This window comes from Canis lupus, chromosome 2 (genome assembly GCF_003254725.2).
Source record: "Canis lupus dingo isolate Sandy chromosome 2, ASM325472v2, whole genome shotgun sequence".
Lineage (NCBI taxonomy): Eukaryota > Metazoa > Chordata > Mammalia > Carnivora > Canidae > Canis > Canis lupus.
In genome coordinates, this window is record NC_064244.1 from 56,642,224 (window position 1) to 56,665,232 (window position 23,009).

General features: G+C 44.0%; 3 protein-coding genes across 18 annotated transcripts in view; 1 reads left to right on the plus strand and 2 right to left on the minus strand.

Moving 5' to 3' along the window:
- The window catches only part of CNOT1 (CCR4-NOT transcription complex subunit 1), a 99,652-nt gene extending 87,297 nt beyond the window's left edge, over positions 1-12,355 (plus strand). For 6 of the 7 annotated variants that reach the window (XM_025447839.3, XM_025447843.3, XM_025447841.3 and 3 more), the window contains exons 40-49: positions 53-301; positions 994-1,157; positions 1,359-1,476; positions 3,177-3,278; positions 6,316-6,489; positions 7,252-7,401; positions 8,185-8,365; positions 10,093-10,225; positions 11,723-11,857; positions 12,013-12,355. In XM_025447839.3, the coding sequence (XP_025303624.1) occupies positions 53-301; positions 994-1,157; positions 1,359-1,476; positions 3,177-3,278; positions 6,316-6,489; positions 7,252-7,401; positions 8,185-8,365; positions 10,093-10,225; positions 11,723-11,857; positions 12,013-12,091 (1,485 nt within the window). In that variant the 3' untranslated portion in view covers positions 12,092-12,355. Of the gene's footprint in view, positions 1-52; positions 302-993; positions 1,158-1,358; positions 1,512-3,176; positions 3,279-6,315; positions 6,490-7,251; positions 7,402-8,184; positions 8,366-10,092; positions 10,226-11,722; positions 11,858-12,012 lie in introns of those variants that run through there. The other variant, XM_049098061.1, reaches the window with a different exon arrangement.
- A 1,110-nt stretch (positions 12,356-13,465) lies between these two features.
- Positions 13,466-17,636, minus strand: SETD6 (SET domain containing 6, protein lysine methyltransferase). Of its 2 annotated transcripts, none has more exons than XM_025447851.3 (9): positions 17,538-17,636; positions 17,246-17,347; positions 17,016-17,160; positions 16,795-16,936; positions 16,468-16,662; positions 16,230-16,350; positions 14,707-14,887; positions 14,398-14,540; positions 13,466-14,223 (listed from the first exon to the last, which is right to left on the minus strand). In XM_025447851.3, the coding sequence occupies exons 1-9, from the start codon at positions 17,562-17,564 to the stop codon at positions 13,918-13,920; spliced, it is 1,362 nt and encodes a 453-aa protein (XP_025303636.1). In that variant the 5' UTR covers positions 17,565-17,636; the 3' UTR covers positions 13,466-13,917. The 2 variants fall into 2 exon arrangements, with proteins under 2 accessions (XP_025303636.1, XP_025303635.1); XM_025447850.3 differs by having other exon boundaries at positions 17,246-17,416; positions 17,538-17,627.
- A 1,195-nt stretch (positions 17,637-18,831) lies between these two features.
- Positions 18,832-23,009, minus strand: part of NDRG4 (NDRG family member 4) — a 39,692-nt gene continuing 35,514 nt past the window's right edge. For 3 of the 9 annotated variants that reach the window (XM_025446953.3, XM_035713598.2, XM_025446956.3), the window contains one exon: positions 18,832-20,933. In XM_025446953.3, coding sequence (XP_025302738.1) covers positions 20,779-20,933 — 155 coding nt within the window. In that variant the 3' untranslated portion in view covers positions 18,832-20,778. Of the gene's footprint in view, positions 20,934-21,751; positions 21,791-21,827; positions 22,957-23,009 lie in introns of those variants that run through there. The other 6 variants (XM_025446954.3, XM_025446955.3, XM_035713595.2 and 3 more) reach the window with 4 other exon arrangements.

The window sequence follows — 23,009 nt, forward strand, 5'->3', positions numbered from 1 at the left end:
TTTTTTATATATGTGTGTGTATATATTATTGTTGTTGTTGTTCCCTTGATAGATGCACCAGCAAGGAATCCTGAAGACTGATGACCTCATAACAAGGTTCTTTCGTCTATGTACTGAAATGTGTGTTGAAATCAGTTACCGTGCTCAGGCAGAGCAGCAGCACAATCCTGCTGCTAATCCTACCATGATCCGAGCCAAGTGTTATCACAACCTGGATGCTTTTGTCCGACTCATTGCACTGCTAGTGAAGCACTCAGGGGAAGCCACCAACACTGTCACAAAGATTAATCTGCTGAACAAGGTCTGAACTTCTCTTTTGCCTTAGTCTTGGTACACTTAAAATCTACAACAGTGGTTCTCAGGGCCCAACCCATTCCCTAAAACATTTAGTAACATCCTTTTTCTGTCTTGAAATTAAATTATAAAGATAATCACTAAATACTTGAAGAGTGTGGTGCCTTAACTAAAAGACCAAAGATGGTGGGGGGAACAGGATATTTCAGTATGTTAATATTTGGTAATGACTGTCCTTTGCTGTGAAGTGGGAAAATCAGGTGGAATGCAGGATGGTCCTTTGACACATTTCTACAGCCTTGATCTTTCCTGGTTGGCCCTCCATCTACTAAATGCCAACCATTTCGCCTCTTGGCAACTTCACATCAGACCAGAAAAATTAGGTTTTTAGATTGTATTAACTAATAGAATATGATGTACCACGCTCATTTCTAGACCTTTTAATACTGGTGGGTGTTTGTGAAGAGTATACATCTCTGGTCCAAGATTATCGAAATTCAAAGAAAATACACAAATCTGCAGGCCACATCAAACCAGTGTTTGGTGGCCCCCTTGGCTGCCAGCATTTAATTGTGTATTCAAACGGTATATATCCTTTCTTTTAATGTGGGGCTTAAGAGTACGATAACAAAGTATGTCTAGTGAATGATAAGTGAATTATCTTCATAATTTATAAGCTCTAATATATGTACTCTGTAGGTCCTTGGTATAGTAGTGGGAGTTCTCCTGCAGGACCATGATGTTCGGCAAAGTGAATTTCAGCAGCTTCCCTACCATCGAATTTTTATCATGCTGCTCTTAGAACTCAATGCACCTGAGCATGTATTGGAAACCATTAATTTCCAGACACTTACAGCTTTCTGGTGAGTATTGTTGAATTTAATAGACCGTTCTTGTTAAGGATTGCTGTTTTAGTGGTAAAATTGAGAAGTAGTAATCTTGTGGATTTTGAAGCATATTGATTTGAAAAATAGCTTCCATGTTGTCTACTTACTTATGTTGATCTATTGTTTACTATATTTAAGTTGGACCTTGGTTCTGACTAAGTCTTTTTTCCCCTTCAGCAATACATTCCACATCTTGAGGCCTACCAAAGCTCCTGGCTTTGTGTATGCCTGGCTTGAACTGATCTCCCACCGGATATTTATTGCAAGAATGCTGGCACATACGCCACAGCAGAAGGTGTGGCTGCAGTTTATCTTCTACAGATGAAGACTGTAACTACTTGGAGCTTATTATTAGCACTCAGTCATTTAGTAATAATTGCACTTTTCCCAGGCTTAGTCGAGAATTATTTAATGTGGAGTATAGTTATGGAGAGAGGTTTAACCAGTACTTGACTGCCTCTGCCTAGAAGCCACTCTTCAATGATAAGGGTATTGCTTTTCCAAGTCTGTTGTGAGCCATCTGTATTAATCTCTCTTAAGGACTTTTATTAAAAAGTTGAAACCTGGGCAGCGCCGGTGGCTCGGCGGTTTCGCGCCTGTCTTCAGCCCAGGGCGTGATCCTGGAGACCCAGGATTGAGTCCCACATCGGGCTCCCTGCATGGAGCCTGCTTCTCCCCCTGCCTGTGTCTCTGCCTCTCTCTCTGTGTCTCTCATGAATAAATCTATCTTTGAAAAAAAAAAAGTTAAAACCTTGGAGCACCTTTGTATAAAGCTTTGGATAATTAATGGAGCTCTACAGCCTGCCAGTTTTATAAGTTCTCACTCTAAATGCTAAAGCTCTCACACTCAAGGGTGAAGACCACTGGTCTATATTTGAAGAAAATTAGGATCAAGTTCTAGTAAAGAGTTTTTAATTGTGTAATTGCAAATAAACACAGTTAACATGAGAAATTTTTCTCCCATTTAAATGGGAGAAAATGGCAAATGAATACTGTAGAAAGTATTCTTGATTGGCCCTTCCAATTAAATGTGACTAATATGCTTGGCAGAAAAGAAAGTGAGACAGTCCTTAAATGGAGTGGGTTTTATTTGGTATTTCAGGAGGAGGAACACAATAACAATAAAATTGTCCAAAAATAAACATGATTAATATAATTGGGAGATGGTGACAGTCCAAGTTTGGCTGAAAATAGAGGATTTATGTTGTGAACTTTTTGTAAACTGGATTAGGTTATTTGACAGGAGTTGGAAGTGGGGGAAAAATGATTGAGACCTAGGGCTTAATTAAAAGAGGGAATTAAAACAGACCTCTGTCAGTTTCTTAGTTGACTGTTCTGTGTTGTGTCTGAAATTTTCTCAGTTATCTCCTCCTCTTTAAATTTTGCTTATAGGAATTTCTGGAGAGTACCCCCCCGCCCATGATTGATTGATTTATCTTTTTTTTAAGATTTATTTTTATTTATTTATGATAGAGAGAGAGGGAGAGGCAGAGACACAGGCAGAGGGAGAAGCAGCCTCCATGCCAGGAGCCCAACACGGGACTCGATCCCGGGACTCCAGGATCGCGCCCTGGGCCAAAGGCAGGCTCGAAACCGCTGAGCCACCCAGGGATCCCCTGATTTATTTATCTTTAGAGAAAAAGAGCTAGAAATCCAAGCTGACTCCCCACTGAGTGTGGAATTGGCCGGGAAGCTCAGTCTCATGACCTGAGATTACAGCCTGAGCCGAAATCAAGAGTCAGATGCTCAACCAACTCAGCCTCCCAGGCACCCCTGGAGCAATTTTGTTTTAAATACCATTTCTCACTATTGCCATAGTTACGCTTACTCCTTTTTAATGTCAGTCAGTCCTTAAGAGAGGTATATATGTCAGTATTCTCTAGTTATATTAGTAAGAGGAAGATAATAAGTCACAATGTAGCTGCTTGGGCAACTTTTTGGTGGTAGATCAGCAGCTGAGTATAATTATGACTCATGTATATTTCTTTCTTTCAGGGATGGCCTATGTATGCCCAGCTACTGATAGATTTGTTCAAATATTTGGCTCCTTTCCTTAGAAATGTGGAACTCACCAAACCTATGCAAATCCTCTATAAGGTAATTAATTTGGAGTTATAAAGCCTAATTTTCTTTTATTAAGTTTTCTGTTTCGGGGGTTTTTTAAAAAGATTTTGTTTATTTGCAAGAGAGGGCAGGGAGAGGGGCAGAGGGAAAGGAAGAGGGAGCCTGATGCGGAGCTAGATCCCAGGACCCTGAAATCGTGACCTGAGTTCAGGTCAGACACTTAACCAACTGATCCACCCAGTTACCCCAATTTTTTATAAAGCCTTTAAAGGATAACATATTCAGAAAAGTACAAAAATCAAATGTGCTTGCGCAGTCAGTCCCTGAACAGGGATTCATAGGTTCAACTTTAGTATATACTACTAGTTTTACTAAATAGATATGTCCATTAACTCTTACACCAGCATATACCTATTATTGTCTGCTTTTTGTTTTAACTGTTTTGGGCAGTTGTACAGTAGGATCTCATTATGGATTTATTTTGTATATTCTTGTTTTTTTTTTCTTTTTGTGAGTATAGATTAGTCATTTGGATTTTAAGAGTTTTTTATTTATTCATTAGAGAGAGATAGCACACATGTGGGTGCACAAGCAGTGGGAAAGGCAGAGGGAGAGAGAGAAGCAGATTTCCTGCTGAGCTAGGAGCCTATCATGTGGGGCTCCATCCTAGGACCTGGAGATCACGACCTCAACCATCTAAGCCCCCCTGGCACCCTGCCATTTGGGTATTCTTTTGTGATGTTCCTTTTATAGTTTTATGCTCAAATTTCCACTAGATTATCTGTATTTTTTTTGTAGGAATTTTTTATGTATTTCTGGATATAAACCCTTTAATACGTATTCAAACCGTTGTCACTCTTGTGGCTTGCCTGTTAACTCCCTTAAACGTTAGGTGTCCTTTGAGGAATGGAAGTTTTCAAAAATAATCAAGTTTTTGCTTTCATTAAATGTTTCTTTTTAAATCTCATGTAAGAAATCTTTGCCAATCCCAAATTGCAATCTGTTCTGTATACACTCTGTTCACTGACCAAGAAGCCATGTTACTCTGGCTTTTATGCCTAGGTGATATGATCTGTGTCTCGTATTTATTTTTGTGTATGGTGAGGTTCTTTTCCTTCTTTTTCCTTTATATTCCCACCCCAATAAATAATACAAGGCTTTTCAGTGCCATTCTTCATTCCATATTGAATTGATTGGGCACCTTTGTCAAAATAATTGACTATTTGTGTATGGCTGTCTTAGTTGATCTCTTTATCTGTTTGTAGAGGCCAGTACCAAACTGTCTTGATTCATAAAACTTATAAAGTCAGAGTTATCAAGCAGAGTAAGTGCTCTTCAACTTTGCTCTCTTTTAAAAATTATTTTGGCTATTTTGTGTCATTTGCCATTGCATAAAGAACTGCAGTCAGCTTGACTTTGAAAACTGGCTGGGATTTAGATTGAGATTGCAGGGGATTTGTAGATCACTTTGAAGAAAATAGACCTCTTAATAATATTGAGACTTTCAATCCTGAACATGTGTATTTCTATTTAGTTAGGTCTTTAATTTCTCTCTGCAGTGCTTTTGTATAGTTTTCAGCGTAGAAGTTTTCAGCCTCTTTCTTTAGACTTATCTGTAGATATTTGATGTTTTTTGTAAAGTGGTAGAACAGCTTTTAAATTTTTTCGTATTTGTTGATCCTGTATAGAAACAAAATTGATTTTTGTATATTGGCCAGCTACCTTGCAATATTTACTTTCTCTGCGAGTTTTCTTGTGTCTTTTGTGGGGAGAAGTATATTCTGTATACACAGTCATTAAATCTGCATATAACAGTGGGTTTTTGTTTTGCTTTTTACCTACCTTACTGCAGTGGCCAGGAACTCCAGGACAGTGTTGAATAGAAGAGTGATAATGGCATGCTTGTCTCATTAATGCTCCTTAAAAAAAAAAGCTTTCAGTAATTCAGCATTAAGTGTAATGTTTTTATAAATCTACGGTTTTGTTTTGCAGGTATCATTATCTAAATGAGGAAATGCCCTGCTATTCATAATTTGTTGAGTTCTGAAATCATTCAATGGGTATTGAGTGCCTTTTCAAGATTATGTAAAATATTATTTCTGGGGGCGCCTGGGTGGTTCAGTGATTGAGCCTCTGTCTTTGGCTCCGGTCGTGATCTGAAGAGTCCTGGGATTGAGTCCCGCATTGGGCTCCCTGCAGGGAGCCTGCTTCTTCCTCTGCCTGCGTCTCTGCCTCTCTCTCTGTGTCTTGCATGAATAAATCAGTAACATCTTTTTTAAAAAACATTTTTTCGGGCAGCCCCGGTGGCCCAGCGGTTTGGTGCCCTCCCAGCCCAGGGTGTGATCCTGGAGACCCCGGATTGGGTCCCATGTCAGGCTCTCCCTGCATGGAGCCTGCTTCTCCTGTGCCTCTCTCTCTCTCTCTGTCATGAATAAATAAATAAAATATTTAAATAAAAAACGTTTTTCTGTTGTTAACTCCAACAAATACTTAAACTGCCATTACATTTTGGGCCATTTGGTCATGATATATCATTGTGATTTCTAGTTCCGATATTTGGCATTTTTGTGTGATTTTTCACATCAAGTTTTGGTATCAATATTACGCAAATCTCATTGAAAGAGCTGGAAAATATTCTTTCTAAATTTATTTTTGAGATCATGAAAATAGTATTCATTTTTCCTTAAATATTGATAATTAATTTTTTACCAGTAAAGCTATCGAGGCCTGGATTTTAATCTTTTCAAAGAACGAGCTTTGATTCATCTTTCCTTCAGTACTTTTAAAACATGTAATTGATTTTGGCTCTTTTACTTTCTTGGTTTTCATTAGCTGCTTTTTCCATCTTCTGCAGACTTATGTCATTTTAATTACTTTTTGCCAGCCTCTTTGAGCATATACATTTAATGTATAAACTCCTCAGAGCTAGTTATTGGTGATTTAAGCCTGTAATTTGTTACTGAGGTATATACTTTTGTATTTACTTGTTATGTTCATAATAGTATAAATGTTACTCTCATTTCTTAACAATGTGGAAACAGCCAATGTTTTTCTCATTTTTAAAAAATAGGGCACTTTGAGGGTGCTGCTGGTTCTTTTGCATGATTTCCCTGAGTTCCTTTGTGATTACCATTATGGATTTTGTGATGTGATCCCACCTAATTGTATTCAGCTAAGAAATCTCATTCTGAGTGCCTTCCCAAGAAACATGAGGCTCCCGGACCCATTCACTCCTAATCTGAAGGTAAATTCCAAACAATTTAAGGAAAAGAAAGTTTTGTCTTAGTATTTTAGTCCTTTCTCTGGTAGTAGACTTATTTAACCCCTTTCCTTGCACACACACACACGCACACATTTGTTAGGTAAGGATGGTCTTTGCGGGGGTGATCATGTTATTAATATTAAGCTTGCTGAATATTGGTTCACAGTATTTGCCTACTTGCTATTTTCAATTAATTTTTATAGAACCTCAACTGAGGTATTATTTGCTGGCTGGCCCTGATGGCATAGATTTGCAGGATAGACCTTTGTAATGCTCATATTTCATAAGTGTTTTTTTTTTTTCCATAGGTGTTTTTTATGTCTATAGCCCTGATTTGGCTACTGTAATTTTTATGTATTTTGTCTATTTCAAATACATTATTTTCTTTTTAAAGTAACAAGTATGATGTTCTGTTCTGCTGGGGCATCTTTTCAAAGACTAGGGATCTTGGTGTGAGGAATTTCCTCTGTACTCTTTGAAATCCAAGTCCAGGAAACAATTAGTAATATACATTAGACCTCTTCACAAAAGGTACCTATCCTGCCTTAATTTGAAAAGATAATTTATTATAGAATGAGAGATTTTTATCATTTTGTAGATAGATTCTTTTAATTAAAAATTAATAAAAAGTGGCAGCTTTTATCAAGACATTTACAATGTGCAGTTTATTTTTTTAAGGCAGAGAAAATTTGCTGTTAACTCCTACACATGCTTCTGGTTTTGATTGTTTTATCTGTCTGGCAGGTGGATATGTTGAGTGAAATTAACATTGCACCCCGGATTCTTACCAATTTTACTGGAGTGATGCCACCTCAGTTCAAAAAGGATTTGGATTCTTATCTTAAAACTCGATCACCGGTCACTTTTCTGTCTGATTTGCGAAGCAACCTACAGGTTAATTTGTTTGCCTTTTTAGAAAAACACTCAGGCTACCCACAACACTATGTATAATATTATTTGGAAGTCAGTGTTTTCAACTGGATTTAAAATTTTTAAAACATACTGTTTCTAATGGTTGGATGAGATTAACTAGATTATGCATTTTACTAGTTGTCTTATCACCAACACAAAGCTATTGCCTTGGAAGAGACAACCAGGAAATAGGTTTATTTTCTGTAAGAATTGTACTGCTGATAATTGGCACCTGTTAGTACGCTCAAGATTGTTCTAAATGGATTCTAGTTTAGTTTGCTATACAGAAGAGGACTTGAAATTGTGTTACTACCTTCCAGTCTTTCCACACCACACTACTTACCCCCTCCAAATAGAAGATTTCATGGAGTAATCTCCACACCTAATACGGGGCTCAGACTCAACCTCGTGATCAAGAGTCACACACTCCACCCACAGCCAGCCAGGCACCCCTCCAAATACTTTCTGTAATTAAGATAATGCAGTCTGACTTTACAAACTTTTTTTTTTTGCTGGTACCTGTTGAAGCTTTGGCTTCTAAAAGGAACTCCTGTTTCTGTTATTGACCCAACCACCCTTAGGCTGCTGTGTATTTTGTTCAGCAACCTCACAAAGTCCAGCAGATTTCTAAAATTTAAATCAAAAACTGTTGGAAAAAAAAAAAAAAACTGTTGAGAGCAGTTCACCTTTTCTGTGAAGGCATAAAAACGATTTAGAAATACTGAATCCTCTGTGAATAAGGAGCTTTCTGTTTTGTTCATTTAGGTATCCAATGAGCCTGGCAATCGTTACAACCTCCAGCTCATCAATGCACTGGTGCTCTATGTAGGGACTCAGGCCATTGCGCACATCCACAACAAGGGTAGCACGCCATCAATGAGCACGATCACCCACTCGGCTCACATGGACATCTTCCAGAACCTGGCTGTGGACTTGGACACTGAAGGTGAGTGAAGCCAGACAATTCTCAGAGTTAAGTTCTTTGCACTTTTTGCTACAGTCTGGTCATAAAATGCTTTAGCCACAACAGACAAATATTTTGTCAACAGGTTTATGGCTCTATTAAAAAAATTTCTTATTTTAATCCAGTTAACATACAGTGTTATAGCAGTTTCAGTGTATAATAGTAATACAATTCCATACATCACCTGGTGCTCATCCTAAGTGCATTCCTTAATTTCTATCATCTATTTAATCAATCTCCCCGTCCCCCTCTCCTCTAATAACTATCAGATTGTTCCTATAATTAAAAGTCTTTTTTTTCTTTTTTTTTTTTTGCTTGTTTTGTTGCTTAAATTCCATATACATGTGAAATCATGTTATTTGTTTTTTCTCTGCTGGCTATTTCAATTGCATAGTATCTGCTTAATGCAGAAAATTCAGAAAATGTAAAGGAAAGAAATAATCCAGAATCCTTACCACATCACTTAATACTTCAATGTGTATGATTACAGTGTTATTTAAGTGTGAAAATAAACAACATTCTTTTTACTAGGCTCTCTTTAAAAATAAGCTCATTTTACATTGTTTTGTTAGTCTGCCTTTCCCCCCATTTATTAGTGTCTGTTAGGCAATGTATTAAGTATTAGGTATATACAAATTAATGCATGAGACTTTCCCTACCTGCTTTGCAGAAAGTTGGCAGTATAGTTTTTCCCATAAGTTGCATCTTGCATGGTGTAATCACATTTCTTTTGAGCTTCTAGATTCATTCTTATTACAGAGACTCCAGTAGGTACTAACCAACTACGTAGTCTTGCTTATTTGAACACATATGGCTTGAGCCCAATGTGGTGTTGTGGTGTTTGAACTCGACTCTGAGATCGAGTTGAACACTTTAACCCACTGAGCTATGCAGGTGCCCTTAAAACACGCATAGTTTAGAATGGATGCCTACTTTGCTATCAGTTCTTGAGAGGTTAATCTTGAGATATACATACACTTGCTTGTCTATTTGTAGAAAGGATTTGAGATAGCTTAAAATCAAGATTTAACAAAATTGAATACCTGATTATCCAGAGCCCAGCAAAAAATTTTTAAAAAGGTAGCCCTTAGTGTTAAAGCTCACCTGGATATAGCCATATCACACATGACTAATACCAAGCAGAGGCAGACAGCCAAACCCAGTTAATACTCCATTATAGTCTAAATTAGCAGTTGTTAAAATGTGGTCTGGACACCCTTGAGGGTGTCCCGACCTTTTAGAAGAGTTGTAAGGTCAAAACTATTTTCAAAATAATGACAACATTTGTGTTTTATTGTTTTGTTTGCACTCATGTTGTCATGAGTATACAGTGGAGTTTTCCAGAGCTACATGAAACAATACTGGAACAGATTGAACACAGAGGCAGAAATAAGAATCTAGCTGTCTCCTATTAAGTGACATTAAAGAAACCTGTGAAATGTAAAACAGTAATATTCTTACCTACATTGTTTTGGAAAATATTTATATGCAGTGGACCTGTTTTTAAATATTAAAAAAAATTAATGTGGAAAATACAAAATAAACCCCCCAGAAATGGGAGCATTGGGGATCCCAAGTACCACTGGTTGAAAGGATACTACGAAAGCCTGTATCAGAAAATCAAACCCTAGCCACTTAGAATGATTTATCCTTTTTACATTGGCTTTTCACAGTAGGTTTGCAATAAACTAAGTTTTCTGAATTTCTAGGTCGGTATCTCTTCCTGAATGCCATTGCAAATCAACTGCGGTACCCAAATAGCCACACTCACTACTTCAGCTGTACCATGCTGTACCTTTTTGCAGAAGCCAACACTGAAGCTATTCAAGAACAGATTACAAGGTAAGGGAGAAGTTTTGATAATTTAAAGTAATGCCTCTTCCCTTTTCTTATTAATCTTTTTTTTTCCTGTGCAGTGTTCATTAAGTATCTTCTACATGTCCATTTAAGACATCTTTTACATGTGTTAAATAGGAGATACAGTTGTGAACAAAATGGACATGGTTCCTGCCCTAGCAATTAAGTCTGATGGACACAAAATCACAAGCAGAGAATTATAGATTCTAATCATTACTAAAATAAATGGTTTTCAATGGAAGGTTGTTACCAGCATTTTGATTATAAATCAATTTGTCTCAGGTGGTGATGACAATTTTTTTTTTTTTTAATTTTTATTTATTTACTTATGATAGTCACAGAGAGAGAGAGAGAGAGGCAGAGACACAGGCAGAGGGAGAAGCAGGCTCCATGCATCGGGAGCCTGATAATGGGATTCGATCCCGGGTCTCCAGGATCGCACCCTGGGCCAAAGGCAGGCGCCAAACCGCTGCGCCACTCAGGGATCCCAACTTTTTTTTTTTTTAATGAGAACATTCTTATCCAGAGTCTTGAATCTGCACAAGCCTATTAAAAGCCATGTTTCTTGTTTTTGTTTAAATATTTATTTATTCATGAGAGATGCAGAGAGGCGGAGGCATAGAAAGAGGGAGAAGCACACTTCCTGCGGGGAGCCCAATGTGGGACTCTATCCTTGGACCCCAGGATCATGACTTGAGCTGGAGGCAGGCTCTCAACTGCTGAGCCACCCAAGCATTCCAAAAGCCACATTAAAGAGCTTGAGCTTTTCTTCATCCTCTAAGATGAGAGGTTTGAAGGAGAAATAACAAGATTGTAGTTTTTTTTGTTTGTTTAATTATAGGAATCTATTGCAGATTGCTTGGACTGTGTATAGCATTGGATATTGGACAGTAGGTGATAGAGATATATATAACACATTTTAAAAAGTGGGCCAGACTTTAAAAATGTGTCCCTTTACCCAATAGTCTGTGTATTATGTATCATATTCTCATTATTAAATGAGAATGTTCTATTTGTGATTATAAAGCTATAGTGAACTTCTTGTACATAAATCTTTGTTTTTGTATTTTTATGGTAAATTTAGAAGTATAATTGGTTAGGGCAAAAGATAGGAAGATGTAAGCTAATAGTGACCACCATTCAGAAAAACAGCAATTTACACATCCACTGGTGGTAGAATTCATTTCCTCTTTCACTGTGTGTGTTACTTTCTGTGAACCATGTAATCTAATACTATCCTTTACCGTAACTTAGTTTTCTAGGCTCACTAATGGTAAGAGGCAGAATTTCTAATTCTAGAATCCATCTGCAGTAACCATGCTGTATGTAGACATTAATCCATTTGTCTTTTGTAAAGGTAATAACTTTTGCATGTGGTTTAGTAATCAAGGAGAAAAGTTAGGAAAAAAGGTAAAGGAGAAGTGTGGTTATAAATTTGTAGGTTTCTCTATGCATTAACTAATCTTTTTTTTTCCCCTTCAGGGTTCTCTTGGAACGGTTGATTGTAAATAGGCCACATCCTTGGGGTCTTCTTATTACCTTCATTGAGCTGATTAAAAATCCAGCGTTTAAGTTCTGGAACCATGAGTTTGTACACTGTGCCCCAGAAATTGAAAAGTGAGTTCAAAGTAATTTGTTTGAGAATGAGAAACATATGATGGCTCTAGCTTAGGATGGGTGATTAAGAAGGTAATAATAGTCAAAGCTAATGTGACACAAGATATTGCTGGCCTGAAGTTTTTCTCAAACTTTTAACTGTCTCTGTTCTTCAGGTTATTCCAATCGGTTGCACAGTGCTGCATGGGACAGAAGCAGGCTCAGCAAGTAATGGAAGGGACAGGTGCCAGTTAGATGGAACTGCATCTCTGCTGTAAACATGTCAGTCTGGAGGTCCCACTGCACCAGGTTTATAAACCGGCTGAAGAATCCTTTCAGCTCTTCCTGACTTTCCCAGCCCTTTGGTTCTCGGGTACCTGTCCCAATTACTGTTTGGGTCAGCTTCCTGTCTATGTGGGCACGTTCCAAAGTTTAAATGCATTTTTTTGACTCTTGGCCAAAATTTGGAAGATGCTGTGAATATCATTTTGAACTTGTGTAAATATATGAAAGACAAAACCTTTGTCTGGAACTTCTTGGGTTTGTGCAAAATGTGTCCAAGGCAAGTAGATAAACTGGTACCTGCCCAGCTTGTAATTGAAAAGGCTGTTGATGCCATGCACTTGTCCGGGGACATAACATAGCTCCATGTCTTCTGACATTCCTGGTGTCCCAAAGAATAGCAAAAAAGCCAGTTTAAATATTGTGTAACTTATTTTTTTAACGTGGACAGGGGACCCTGAAAAATCACAAAGTTGTTAAAAATGTGTATGTGCTACTATTTGGTATGCTTAGGGAACATGGGAAGAGCTCACAATGGAGATCCCATGGGTTTTTGTTTTGCCTCTTCCCCAAATCTAAAGCTGACTGCTGGGAGAGCATCATTTTCTCATTTCTACTGGAGAACTACCCCCTTAGGCCCTGTGAGATGCAGTCACCTCTTTTTATAAAGGGAAACCAGACCAGGCCTAAAAGTGCCCCTAGCTCTCTCATACTTGTAAATTGTGGGAAAGGGAACAAATAGTGGATGAATTACCCTTCCCTATTATCCCAGTGAATAGCCATACAGGCTATGGTGAACAACAACAAAAAAGTCAAAAGGACCAATACAGCCCCTTTTGTAAGGATTTTGAATGTTTTGTAAATGTATTGGTCCACGTGTTGTATTTTGTAGCCTTTCTAGTTCCTGGGCTCTAGCTCCCTTTCTTGTATGTGTATGCATACTGTAGTCAAAACATTAAAGTCATGACACACATGTGAGTCGTCCACTGTGCCTTTCTCAGTAGCAGCAGCCAGTGCTGGTGGTGAGGAGGAAGTGGACAACCCAGTCTCTCAGAGCCTGGGGCCACTGGGAAACATCACTTCTTACTGAATGATAGATCTTTCCCACTAATCTGGCTGTTTAAACAAGCAAGGAAGTGAATTTTGTACAGTGTTACAACAGTAGGAAATCACTGGAGCAGGTTTCTGTGGTTAAACAGTTTAAAAAACTATTTTTCTTACCCTTTTATCCTCATAGTATTTTGATATATACCTCTTCCTTTTAAAAAATATTTAAAATTTATGCCACTTAAAATATACCTTACCTTTAATGACTGTCAAGTTTCATGGCCACAGAGGACAAAAAGGTTCAAGATTAAATAGAAATTTTAATGAGGTTTGAATGTCATTGGTGTCTTAGGGTTTCTTCCCTTAAAGAGGAAACAAGGTCTTGCGGGGAAAAATTTGCTCAAAACAGACCCAGGTCTACTTTCAAAGTCCATGTTACTAAATGCTAGCTTATACTAAAGACCTTATTACTATCACATTTCTGCTAACTCTGGTTCAAACCAAGAACAAAATAGTTATAAAATTTATTGGTCTTAGTGACCAGCAGCAATTCCCGAGTCTGCTATGCCCGGTTCTTACACAGTTCTTAGTTAACCCTACCTAGCACACTATCTTTGCTACTTTTCCTTTTGGTATTTAATAAAGGGAAACCAAAGCAAAAGATGCAAATTTCCTTTTTTTCAAATATCAGTGAATATTAGCTTCAAATAAAATTCTTCTCGTGCATGTTCCTTCAGACAACAGGGAACCTGCTAACTTGTCAGTTCCAACAACTGGTTTAAGATCATCTTCTGACCAAAGCGAACCTGTAAGGCCTGCTGTTCCCTCCAGCTGAGTTTGGTGTAGACCTCCTTGTTACTTAGTAAATCTTGTTCAGATTTTAAGTCTGTGGCATAGGTTTGCAGGGTCAACAAAACACTGTCCCGAAGAAGCTGTCTCCATGATGCTTTAAGTTTGGGGATATTTTTGATTGTCAAGCTGTCCTCTTCCCTTTTATTATCTCCCCATCCATCTTGGTCTTTAAACTCTCTGAACTCCTCAGCAGACATGCATAGTACCTAGAAGCAATTGTTGGGCCTTTTGATTAGGAATTTGATTGCCCTTTGTCAATTTCTGAATTTAGAGAAGCCTATTTTGGCAGCTTAATAAGTGTCTTCTCCCTCCATCCCACCTTTCCTTTCTCATCTAGCTTTATCTACCTCTAAACATTTTAGCCATTCTCAGCCCTTTACCTTGAGTGTTGTGGTCAATTCCTCTTCAGTCAGTACCTCCTCACGCCCAATCACAAAGGCTCCCTCTTCCCCAACCATCTCCAGTTTGCATAAGAAATCCCACCGTTCCAACAGTAAGAGCCTTTCAGCTTCAACTTTTGTTCCTGTAGATAGTAATAGTGTGAAAGTCTCCGTCTAAAATCATCATTGCTTTTTAGTCTACAACCCAGTATCCAAAAAACAGGACAACTGCTGCTATGTAAGAGCACCCGGGGTGGGGATAGAGACCTGTCCACCAGTCTCCCAAGACTGGATCAATCAGACACTCACCCTGTAATGCTGCTTCACGAACTGTCACCATCTGAATGTCAGCTGTGTCATCTGTGTTGTCAGGATATGGTTCAGCAAAACCATACATATGAATCAGTTGCCAGTTAGCCATCTGTCCGTAAGTGTTGAAAATTTCATGGCCTTTAGGAATGGGCTGAGTGGCCACCATCCGAAGACAATTCTAGGGTGGAAGGGAGAAGCTGGGACCTGGCCTTTCTTTGGGCAGCTCCATGAAGATTAATTCCCTCTTAGGAAAAGCCTCCCAGTGGGTACAGTTCAACAATGGGACTGATCACATACCTACCAACATTCTACTTTTAGTTCCTATTATGATCCTGTATAGGCACACCTCAGAAATTGTACTTAGGGTTCAGCTCCAGACCACCACAAAACAAGTTTTTTTAAATGCGAGTGAAATGAACTTTGACATCCCAGTGCATATAAAAATCTTATTGTAGAAAACAGCTTTATTGCTAAACTGTGCTAACCATCTGAGTTTTCTGTGAGTTGTAATTACTGATCAGATCACCAAAACAAATATAGTAATGAGAAATTTTGTACTAAGATTCTTCCCAAAATAAAACAGATGTGAAGCATGTGGTGTTAGAAAAATGGCACTGATAGACTTGCTCAACACAGGATTGACACAAACCTTCAATTTGTAAAAAGCACAATCTATCTGAAGTATAATAAAGTGAGGCATGCCTGTACAATAGGATGAAAGAGGTGTGATTTAGAAAGGTCAAGTTTAGCCCCATTACTTGATTAAGTAAGTCTCTCTCCTTAGTCCTCTTCAGAACTTAAAGCTACTAGCTTTTAAAAATGAACAGTTAAACTCAGATCAAAGTAGGAATGGCAGACAGAGGCTAGGATTAAAAAAACAGCCATTCCCTAATTTCAAGAACTCGGATCTTTTCTTGCAACTTTCCACAAAGCAAATGGAATTGATACATAACACTGGTATCATCTTAGATCTGACCTATGGCCATGCCCTTTTCTCCCCCTTCCCCAAAAGTAATGACTGTATAGCTGTTCCAGGCTGATGTCAGGAGGGCCCCAACACTGCCTTGGCTCACTGGTACAGACTGCATAGAGGAGCCAACCTCCAGCACCAAAAAAATGATTGCAGTAGCTTAGCAGAGACTTAACCAAAACTTTCTTTGTGGGCTGAGGTTTTGTGTTCAAACTATTTGACGGGAATACACAAACTGAAGATACATTTAAAAAAAAAAAAAAAAAGCTAATTTCACCTATGCATTTATACCATGCCAAGAATGGAGCCCACTTAGCCCAACTGTCCCACCAGCATAAATGACAAGCACTGGTTTGAATCAAATGCCTGATCATCCGTGCAATAATAACAGCACCTGGGTGGCTCAATGGTTGAGTGTCTTTTGCTCACGTCGTGGTCCCAGGGTCCTGGGATCCAATCGAGCATTGGGCTCCCCATGGGGAGCCTGCCTCTGCCTCTCTCATGAATAAATTTTTTTTTTTAAAGGAATAACTAAGAGGGATCCACTCACCGGAGAGTATTCTAGATTGGCATTATGATTGGCTAAGTGGTTTAGTATGTCTGCAGCAGGCACCATCAAAGGGGAGTTTGGCTCCTTTTCATCGTCCTCTTCCTCCAGTGGTTCCTGAAAGCTGCCACAAAGAGAACTTTGCTAAAGCCCAGAGACTGGGGTGTGGTTCAGTGTTCTTTCCCCTCTCATCCCTCAATAGAATTCTAAAGCAAAAAAGTCCTTCGTTCTGCTCACTGACCTGTAGGCCATCACAAGAGCCACAAGCTGGCGGTAGAGATCCAGGGAGCGAACCCTGGGGCTGAAAAGATCCGGGTGGGCTTCCATGAAGGGCAACACGATGGAATAGTATTCACTGCGGATGTTGGCCAAGTCCTTCTCCACGGCCTCCGGTACGCCCGTGCCCTGCAGCAGTTGCCGGCGCTCCTCCTCGGGCCTGCAGGGAGACCCCACCGGGTTCCCTTCACACATCCCACCGAGACTAGTGCTTGGGAGCCCTGTCCCCGGGCCAGGGCTGTTTGAGCTAGGCTATGGTGCTGGTGCTCCCCACCCGTACTGAGGCTCTCACCAGAACATGGGGTGTTCCAAGCGGCCCAACTCCGGCCAGAGCGCAAAGTAGGGGCTCCAGAGCGAGGCTGGGGTCTGCAGCTCATGCAGCAGCGCCAACAGCAGCGGCACCCAGCCCGACTGGCTCTGCAGCGCGCCTCGCTCTGAGGGAGACGGGGAGGTGAGAGCCCGGGCGCCACCCCGCGGCCCGCCTCCCCGTCCCGCTCCCGCAGGCGCACCCACCTCGCTCCAGCAGGCCGCCTATGGAGCAGGTGTGCTGCGACAGGAGCGCGGCCCGCGGCACGGCGAACAGCAGCTCCCCGGGCTGCACGCTCTCCCGGGCCACCATACCGTAGCCGGCCACCGTGCCCTGCCGGCTCACCGTCACCTGAACGGGGGAGCGGCCGGTCCGAGCTGGCCTGCGCCCCCGCCCGCCCGCGCCCGCGCCCGCGCCCGCGCCCCCGCCGCCTCACCTTGGGACTCAGCTCCAGCCCCACCTGCCGGCACCAGCTCAGGAAGCCGGCCACCGGGTCCAGGTCCGGGTCCGGGTCGCTACCGCGCACGGGCCCCGCCACCTGAAACGAGCGAGCGCCGCGGAGACGGCCCGCCCCGGAGGAGGCCGAGGCGCGCGTGGAGGAAGTGCTCTGGGTGGGGGAAGGGGCGCGGTGAGAGGGCGGGGGCCTGCGCGAGCGGAGGGAGGGGGCGGGGGGCCGCGCTGCGGGCAGGGTAGGGACGAGGCGCGGCGGGGAGGACCCTGCGACTTACCCGCCGGCGCTTAGCCCGGGTCGCCATGGTCCCGGCCCCGCGGCCCCGCGGCCCCGCGGCCCTAGAGCCCCGCGCGCGCACTTCCGGCGTCTGGGGAAGGGCCTGGCGGGGACGGGGGCGGGGACGGGGACGGGGACGGGGGCGGGGACGGGGGCGGGGACGCGGGCCACGTGACGTGGCCCGGGCCGCGGGGTGGAGGGCGAGCCGGGCTTGGAGCCTGCGCGATCGCTCCTCCCGGGAACGTGCTCCCGGGGCCGGGGTGTCCCCAGCGGGGTCTAGAAGACGTGCGGTCGGGTCCCTCCAGAGGACCCGCATCGAGCGAGGGTCTGAGTCTGCCTTCCTGATCTCGAGTCCCAGCCACTCAACTCGTCCAACCCGTGTTATTTGCTCCGTAAGAGCAGGTTGCGTGTGCGCGTGCGTGTGTGTTTCCGAGGGGCACGGGAAGGGGCACGGGAAGAGTTCCCAGGGCTGGAATAGCCCCTCCGCCGCACTTGCTAGTATATCCCTCGGTTTTTCATCGTATACATGGGGTTTTATTTACGTGCTTTATTAGTTGACACATAGCAGGTACGCAGTATCTATTAAGTAAATGAGTGAATCAGAAATGGTGGTTAAACACAGGAAAGTAGAATACTTTTAAGAAACTGAAGCAGCGAATATAGAGGGCTTTGCAGTCACACAATGTTAAAGCCAGCTCCCAGCTTGGCTTAATAAGAAGCCTAATAAGATGGCAAATTCTTTATCTTGAGGCTCTGTTTCCTCAGCTGTGAAACTGAGATAACATATACCATGTGGAATTAACGTAAGGATGGGTGGGCACCTGGGCGGTGGCTCAGTGAAGCATCTGCCTTCAACTGTGGTCATGATCTTGGGGTCCTGGGATCCCGCAGCACCGGGCTGCGGTTTAGCAGGGAATCTGTTTCTCCTTTTACTTCCCCCTCTTCGCTGCTCTTCCTCACTAGCTAATTAAAAAAACAAACAAACAAAAACACATAAGGATTGGTAAGATAATGTGATAAGAACTGTAAATAAGTGGGGGACCTGGCTGGTTCAGTTGGTAGAGCATGTGATTCTTGATCTGAGTGGTCCTGAGTTCAGGTCCCCAGGAGTTGAGTTTTTTAAATAGAACTAGAAGTAGAAACAGCAATGGGAACTCCTGCATACTCAGTCCCACCTAAACCCAGGAAGGACCTCAATGCTGCCATCTCAAAAGCTTCCCGTAACGGGCCTGGCGGCACTATACTTGAATTCTTCACTTATTAGTTTGTCAACACAGTTAATTAACTCTATTTGACAGGGTTTTTATTTGTTTTACATTTTGTCATCTCAAAGTTTCATGACATCAGCCACCAGAATACATAAAGTTAGGTTCTTCACTTTATACAGAGAGGAAAATAATAAACTCCAGTAGAAGTTCACTTGACCAAAGAGACCACCTCTGATGGAAAACCACACCCAGGAAGACCCAATATACATACACACACACACACACACACACACACACATATATATATATATAATGTATAGATATTTATAGATATCTCATCTGAAAGAACACAGAAAAAAAAAATCCAAGGTCTGCAGCACTATCTACAGTAAAGAGGGATTAATTCTACCAGCTTTTCAAACAGTCACATTTGATATTCAAAGGAAGCACGTGAATGAATAGAACTGGGCACAGACTAACACTCCACCAGGCTCTAGAGCAGTCTAGTAATGGCTTAAGATTCTAGAAGGGTGTGATATGTGCAAAGGAAAGGTGGATGCAGGTGTCCGCTCAGCCTCAGAGCACCCCACACACAACTGTCCCCTCCACAGCCCTGCAGTTTTCATTGCTCTCTCTCCCCTTTTACGATTTCATTTTGTGCAATTGAGTCTCTGAGACCAGTAGCTCCAGTTTTCAGATTGGGAAATTCTCCCTGTGTGGGTGGGTAGGATGTGTATGGCACAGTCCTAGGCTTCACGTGAACGGGGAGGGGACCAGGGTGTGTGGAGAGCCTTTCTCCTCTGCCTGGCCCTTGTTCACTTTAGGAACCTTCACCTCCCACCCCAGGACCCAGCAAGGCCCAAGCCACTCCAATAGTCCTGAGACAGTGATGTGGGCCTGCAGAAGTCTGCCTTAGACCAGTTATCTCCAAGTAAACTTCCTTTCTTAGTGATACCCACAGAAAATATTGGCATAGCTTGACCAGAAATCTAACACCACCATGTTTCCGGTGGCCTTGGACACGCTGCTGTTGATTAGGTTGTCCTCTATGGAATTGGGAATCAGCCACCATGGCCTCTGGCCACATACTGCTTCCCCAAGGCAGGCACCATGAAGTGGTCGGGTCTGCCCAACCCCGATGGGCTCTCCTAGCATTTAAGCTCAGCCCCCAAATCCAGTCCCAATGGAAACAGAGGATCAGGCAACTTTCTACCTCAAGGCCTTGGTACAGACATCGGACAAGGCCAGGAGGTGGTGTAGTGTATGGGCTGAGACAGTCTGTGGGGTTCCTGCCTTTATGGTCCTCTGTGTTCTGTCTTCCTTGGGCAGAGAAACTCTGTTAGTCCCTGCCTGCCTGGCCCACATCACCAGGCCAGCCAAGAGAGCACCAGGAAAACTGCTGCCTGGTAGGAGCACCCCCTTGTGGCTATGGTTCAGATGATTGTCATATGTGCAAAAAGACAAACAGATGTGCTTGGTGAGGAGATGGGGAGAAAGGGGCCTGCAGAACTGCAGGGTGCCTGCCTCCCACTGCTCCCCAGTGTTGTCTCCTGGTTGTCACCTCAGTACCTGAGCTGGACCCTGTGCTCCTGCTGTCCCAGCACACCACTTCAAAACCCCACCCCATCTTCAAACCTGTCTGCCCAAGGGGGTCATCCCATGCTTTCTTCCGCCTAGGATATCCTGGATCCTGCCCAGAGAAGGACTCCAGCTCTCTCCTTAGCAAATCCCCTTCCTCCCTCTACCCCGCCCTGACTGTGGGGAGTTGGAAGAGGGAATCTAAGTCAGCCAAGTTAACAAGGTGAGCTGGGGTGGGGGGAGGAGCCTCTCAAACCATCTGGACATTGTTCTGCAGCATCTAGGATGAATCCCCTCATCTTTTTAACAAAAAAAGAAGTAAACCCATTTCCTCCCCTTGGCCTTCACAAAAATAAACTAAAAGGGAAATGAGCCGGAGCGAGGATGGCAATGGGACATTGATGCAGAGGATGAGGGAGTGGGGGGCAGCTGGGTGGCTCTGCTGGGCCAGGGGCTTCAACAGGACACCTCCATGGTGTGATTGACCTGGCCCAGGCCCTCGCTGCTTTCTGAGTGGGTGCAGGCCTGCGGGCGGCTGCCATCCACCGAACTGGCACTGGTGAGTGACGCGGTCCGGGAGCGGGCGAGGCGGGTCATGCTAGCCGAGGGCACTGTGGATAGAAAAGGGACAGGCATGAGGACTGGCAGGCAGGGCTGAGTGCCAGCAGGCAGGAAAAGGACTGACGCAAGCAAAGCGGCCAGCAAGACCCGTTCTTCCAACGGCACAGAGGCCCATTTCAAGCCACGGCTCTGGCACCTACTTTGTTAAGCCAGAGGCATGCAGCATCAGCAACCGTAACTGAGCCAAAGAGGTGGGGGGTGACAACTGGCCAGAGCTCTGGCCAGAACAGGGTGATCCGACTGGGTACCCCTGAGCTGCTGCTGGGATGGGACGTTATTTCCAACGATACCTCCATTAAGAGGATGATGGGATAGGGGAGCAGGACTACTTCTGTAAAGGAGGACAAGGTGTGGTGGCCACAAACTGCCATAAGTCTAGTTTCTGTCCTTATTTGGACTTTGACAAGACTCCTGAGAGCAAGCTCAGGTGGGCAAGCTCCACCTTCCTGGACTCAACTGGCCACCCATTCGGCTCAGGCATGGCTGGGCACCCTTGCCCCTGTGGCCAGGCCCGGGCAGTACCTCTGAGAGGCTCTGGTTCCAACAGCCTGAGCTGTGGAAGCCACGTGGCCCATGGCAACCCAGAAACCAGACTGCTCTAAACCCCACCCAAGCCTCATGTGGGATGCAGCCCACTTGGCCCAGGATCAGTGAAAAAGCAGGACGCTCTTGGGCTTTGGAGGCGAGCAGGACATAAGAGAGTTCCCAACCACAGCAAGATGAGGCCCGGCTGCAGCACCACACAGAGGCAGGAGCAGGGGGGACTGGGGCGGGGGTCCATGCATCAGGGGAGGGGCCACAGGGCTACCTGCTCCTCCACTCAGCCTTCGGTCCTTCAAGTATGCAACTAAGAGAGAAGACAGAGCCAGAGGGGCGGGGCGGGGCAGGGTGGGGCGGGGGGAGACACAGAACATGGGTGAAGAGTGTGATCCGGCAAGGCCGGGGTGTTGCAATGGGTCGGAGAGAGAAGACGACAAGACAGCAGGCACAGAGTGGGCTAGGGCAGGCCCAGAGCCTCAGGAAGCCCACCCCTGCCACCCACCAGAGTAGCAGCCCCGGAGGGAACCCTGACACCACAGTGGGGGCAATCCTCTTGCCCCCTCTTCTCCAGCCTGGGCTGCAGCGCTGAGGGCCTTGTGTTGACAGGGCTTTCTGGGGCCCATATCTGAGTGCCAGCACCTGCACCCTTCTGGATCTGTCTCCCCAGGTACAAAATGGGGGAGGCCTGCACCAGCTCCTAAATCCTGCCCACCTCTTGGGCTGCCTGGTGGTATTTCTCCCAGGGCCTTGAGCATATGTCCCAGCCCAACAAGCATTGCTCATCTCCTCATCTCACAGGTGTTCACTGAGAGCCCCCTGGGCTCAGGCCCAACCTCTGAGTTCCCACTGTGTCCCACCGCTAGCTTCGGCCTCTCTCTGCCCCACTTTTTCACAGAGAGGGAGCGCCTCTCCTGGCTGGGCCCCCAGCCTTCCCCTGCAGGCCTTCCAAGGAGGCACAAGCTCCAGGGACTGAGGTCTGGGTGGAGAGATATTCAGGTAGGGGAGTTCTGCTTCCAGCGGGAGGGCCAGGTATGTTCGGGAAAGGGGAGGAATCAAGTTGATAAGGTGTGAGTGTGCTTGCGTGCATGTGTGTATGTGTGCGTGGGTTTTGGAGGTGCTCTTGAGCAATCTGGGTGGCTCATCCCTGCACAAGAGGTGGTTTGGAGAGGGGAGGAGAGTGGGCATTGCCACCCCACAGCCCCTATCATTTTGGGGTCTTCACATATGCTACCCCCAGGCTCAGCTGCCTTCGGCTCTCTCCAAACACCCAGATGGCCCCACGCGCCTTTGTCAGGCCCCAGACTTCAAGACCACTCTGCTGCCCCTGGGACCATCCACCACTTGTGACAAAAGCCCTTCTCAAGTGCTGTAGGTCTGGCAGGGGAATGGGTGGTGTGTATGACTCACCTTTAGGTAGCCTTTCTGGGCAGGCCCCCACCCCAGGCTCTGGTCCCCCAGGCCTGGAAAAAGAGCCTACCATTTCAACATTGCCATGAGAACGTGTCCCACAGCCTCCCCAAGGGCAT

Coding starts and splice junctions, on each gene's coding strand:
- SETD6 (XM_025447850.3), bottom strand. CDS start 17,564: ATGGCGACCCGGGCTAAGCGCCGGCGG. Junction 17,161..17,245: donor GGCTGGAGCTGAGTCCCAAG/GTGAGGCGGCGG, acceptor TCCCCCGTTCAG/GTGACGGTGAGCCGGCAGGG. Junction 14,888..16,229: donor CCAATCTAGAATACTCTCCG/GTGAGTGGATCC, acceptor CTTCCACCCTAG/AATTGTCTTCGGATGGTGGC.